This window comes from Limulus polyphemus, unplaced genomic scaffold, assembly GCF_000517525.1.
Source record: "Limulus polyphemus unplaced genomic scaffold, Limulus_polyphemus-2.1.2 Scaffold420, whole genome shotgun sequence".
Classification (NCBI taxonomy): Eukaryota; Metazoa; Arthropoda; class Merostomata; order Xiphosura; family Limulidae; genus Limulus; species Limulus polyphemus.
The window spans coordinates 419,588-423,422 of record NW_013666030.1 but is presented as its reverse complement, the minus strand read 5'-3'; the positions used below and the strand labels follow the sequence as shown (position 1 = coordinate 423,422).

The following is a 3,835-nucleotide window of genomic DNA, read 5'->3' as shown; positions in this document are numbered from 1 at the left end:
ACTCAGTGGCACCCAGTTCACCTCCTTCCATTTTTGGAAATGCCCCCTTATATACACTTACTTTTATATATGACATGAATAACTAATCAGAAGCTCAGAATGTCCCCCTAGTGGTTTTCTTAGCCTTTCTAATGAACCTAGCACCATTTCTTTCTTTTAAACCAAGATTTCAATGAGGTAGGTTGTGTTTTTAGTCTGCTCAAAATTTAATATTTTTTAGACCAAAATACAGCTTAGTTACTAAAGTTTGATAACTTATAGTAGAATTCTATGGTATTGATGTATTGATTTTTTCGTTATTCAAATGTATATATAAAAACCTAAAAAAAATACTTTGTTTCATATTCTCCATGTGCAAAATTTTTAAAGGCTTAACAACCGACATCAAACAGCAATTGAGTACAAAGGTCGTAACTAGAAGAGATAATTGTTTGCTTTACTTCTTTATTTACTGTTCTCTGTTTTAGGAAAAATAACTTTAAGAGCTTATTTCAAAAATAGTAATAATCTATGTACATATATAATTTATAATAATTGAAGTGTGACTGTATTTTACAAAATACTAGTCAACTAAAACACAGTCAAGACAAGCTACTTTGCACAAACCAAATGTCACCTTTATGTTATTTGATACAGTAGCATTAGTGCACGTGAGCTGCATCGTTGTAACTTCTATATGGTTAGCCAGGCTTGGATGAAAGGTCAATATAATAAAAATAAATATATATAAATGTATAATGTTATGAAATTTAAGCTATTTCATCTAAACATTTATGTTTTTGTGTTATAATTTGTGCTCATTCTAGAATGAAAGAGACATAATTTATGTTTATTTTCTAATTTTTCATGGTGGTTGCGAGATTGGTCAAATTTCCCGAAATCATACAGAGTTTAATTACTCAAAATAACAAATAAAATATAAAGTTTTATCTCAAGAAATGTTTGATAATCATCTGGACATTATAAAGATTTCGCATGTGAAATTTAAAAATTTTCTGACACATAAAAGTTAAAATGAAAATTACTTTGCATGATAGATAGGCAAGATGTGAAAGAAAAAAAAAGCATGAGAGAAACATTGCTTTACAAACCTTAAGACTTAATAACAAAAATTAGATATTTTGAATATGAAAGCATTGTAATGTTTACTGATAAACTGCCAATTTCATTAATATTTGCTTACTAATTTAAAAGTTATAGCATGAAAACTATAACAAGCACAAAATGGTTACGAGGTCAGTCCCAAGGATAGAGCCTGGATTGAAAGAGTTAATAAGCCTGACAATTAATTGGTTAGCAAGGTCCATTAATCATTTTGCTCTACAGTTTGGAAAAGTTTACATTTCTATTATTTACTCTTAAATATGCAAATTAACACATCATACACAAAACTTGACCACTCAAAATACAACATAAAAACCAACAAAATATTGTGCATAACCCTTAAACACTACATATGCATAAGTTTATATGAAATATAAATAAAAAGGCTCTCATATGATATTAATGATCAAAAGGATATGTAAAACATTTTTGCTTACTGTTTTTGTATGATGGACATTCCAAACACTCACCAAACCAGACTCTACACAAGTAAGAAGGTTTCTAAAAAAAATTAGACAATGAAACACAATTAATAATCAATTCAGAATACAGATATCAAATGTAGAATTTGTTTTAGGAAGGTACATTTATTGAAAAATGTCAACATTAACTTACTATCATTTAATTAATATTTAGATGTTATATGCATGCACACAAGAACAAACTTACAAATATGATCTGTAAAATGTGCAGAACCAAGTCTCATCTACCATAACAAATGCTGTTGTTAAGCATTTATTAAACTGTGTTTTTATATGCATGGTAGGCCATAGTAAACCCCCAATAAAAGAACACTATACCACAAATAACACAACAATTTTTAATCATGATCAAGCTGTATTTGCATGCCCAAATTTAGTATCATTTTACAACTCACAAGCCATTTACAAAACTTAGAATAATAAAACAAAATTCTAGGGTCTTTTACAAACATAATCAAATAAATCATTTCCTAATTAACATATTAACACTTAATTACACATACTGTTGTGATACATTTGTGCTTGTACAAGAACAAAAACTATGTGAAGAAACAGTATTAGATAAATACATTTTATGTATATATTTTGATGCAAGTCTGCTTTTGCCTATCTTTATATTCTTTATTTCATACTACTCAGGTGAAAATTTTCATAGATCATTCAATATTAACAGACTAAAATGTCACATGTATTTTATATTTCTTATGAAATATAATTACATGAAATGTTTTACCCTTCTTGCATTATATTGTATATTACTACATACCAAAGTGTATGCATACAATTTATTCAAGGGATGATCAACACTTCACTTTTCTAGACTGCTAAATAAGGTACTAATGAAATGTATAAATTTACCTTAATTGAAAAAAGCTATCTGATTTTTCTTTCCAAAAATTTAAACAATTAAAGTACTAAAACAAATATACTAACAGAATGGAAACTCTTGTAATAGACAGAATAATTATGCTAAAATATAACAAAGTAATAAAAAATATCTCATAAATATTGATTAGTTAAAAGTATATCAAACAAAATTAAAATTGAAATAAAAAATAATATCTATGAGGTATTGAATCCTTTTCAATCATCATACAGTAACCTAAATTAAGACATCACTGATTCTCTTTTCAATATCATCTTTGGAGAAAAAAAAAGAAGTCTTTAGTATATATATATATATATACATAACCAAGGAACATTTAGTGCTCTGTATAATAGCAAGTAATGAATTAGGCAATATGTCATAACATTATTCACATACCTAAATTAACTTAGGTTACTATATAGTGAAATAAAAAAAACTCAAAACCCCATAGATATTTATCAAATGTTTGTTTTCATGTACTTGAAAGAGGACTTTTATATTTTATCATTGTGCATGTATGATGAAAAATCTTCCAGAAACTTTAAGTGAAATTACTCCAGTTACTGAATTGAAATAATTTTGAAATATTTATTGTATTTTTGTTACTCTAATTATGATATCACCCTCTACAGGTGTACATCATAAAGGTGATTGGCATTCTTAAGAGTACCGTCTTATTTCACAGATCTACAACTATATAGTTGTGTAGTGCATGCAATAACATAACTGACCTTTATATATTGACATTTTTGAAGTTTAATCATTTCTATTTATAACTGGAATTCATATATCATACTTACAAATTCCCTTATAATAGCACTGTTCTTTAGTAGATACTAGTTTGTACGGTCTTTAGAGTTGTCTTTTACTTACCTCATACTGAACTATACTTAAGCACTATTTTATTTCATAGAAAACATGATTAAATGCAAAATCACATAGATATTCACCCTTCACACTTAGCAAGGCCTCTTGGAGGACCGCTTCCTCCAGAAATATCTACTTCATCGGTGAAGCAGAGTCTGTCAACACTGAATGTTTTCACTAACTGTCTTCTTAAGCCTAAACACACCTATAAAAATAACATTTCAGTAAATAACGTATTACTATACAACCTAAAGTGTTTAAAATCTAGTGCACTTTAAAACTGGCAATTGTGACATAAACTACTAGTATAATAATATTAAAATCAGTGGTTAGCAATACTTTCACCTACAAACTCAAATATTTGATACAATACAAAGAAAAACTGGCTTGCTAAAAGTTGGCTAACCATTGTTTATTGGGAATTAAAAAATGAACACTAGAGATGTGGAATTCATATCACCTAATACCCAGAACAAAGCTCAAACCCAAACTATATATATATATATATATATAT

General features: G+C 27.6%; 1 protein-coding gene across 1 annotated transcript in view; it reads right to left on the bottom strand.

The window, feature by feature from the left end:
- The window catches only part of LOC106458146 (WD repeat-containing protein 74-like), a 43,285-nt gene that overhangs the window by 35,336 nt on the left and 4,114 nt on the right, over positions 1-3,835 (bottom strand). Inside the window, exons 3-4 of the mRNA XM_013917607.2 lie at positions 3,405-3,526; positions 1,542-1,605 (exon numbers count right to left, since the gene is read on the bottom strand). Coding sequence (XP_013773061.1) covers positions 1,542-1,605; positions 3,405-3,526 — 186 coding nt within the window. The remainder of the gene's footprint in view (positions 1-1,541; positions 1,606-3,404; positions 3,527-3,835) is intronic.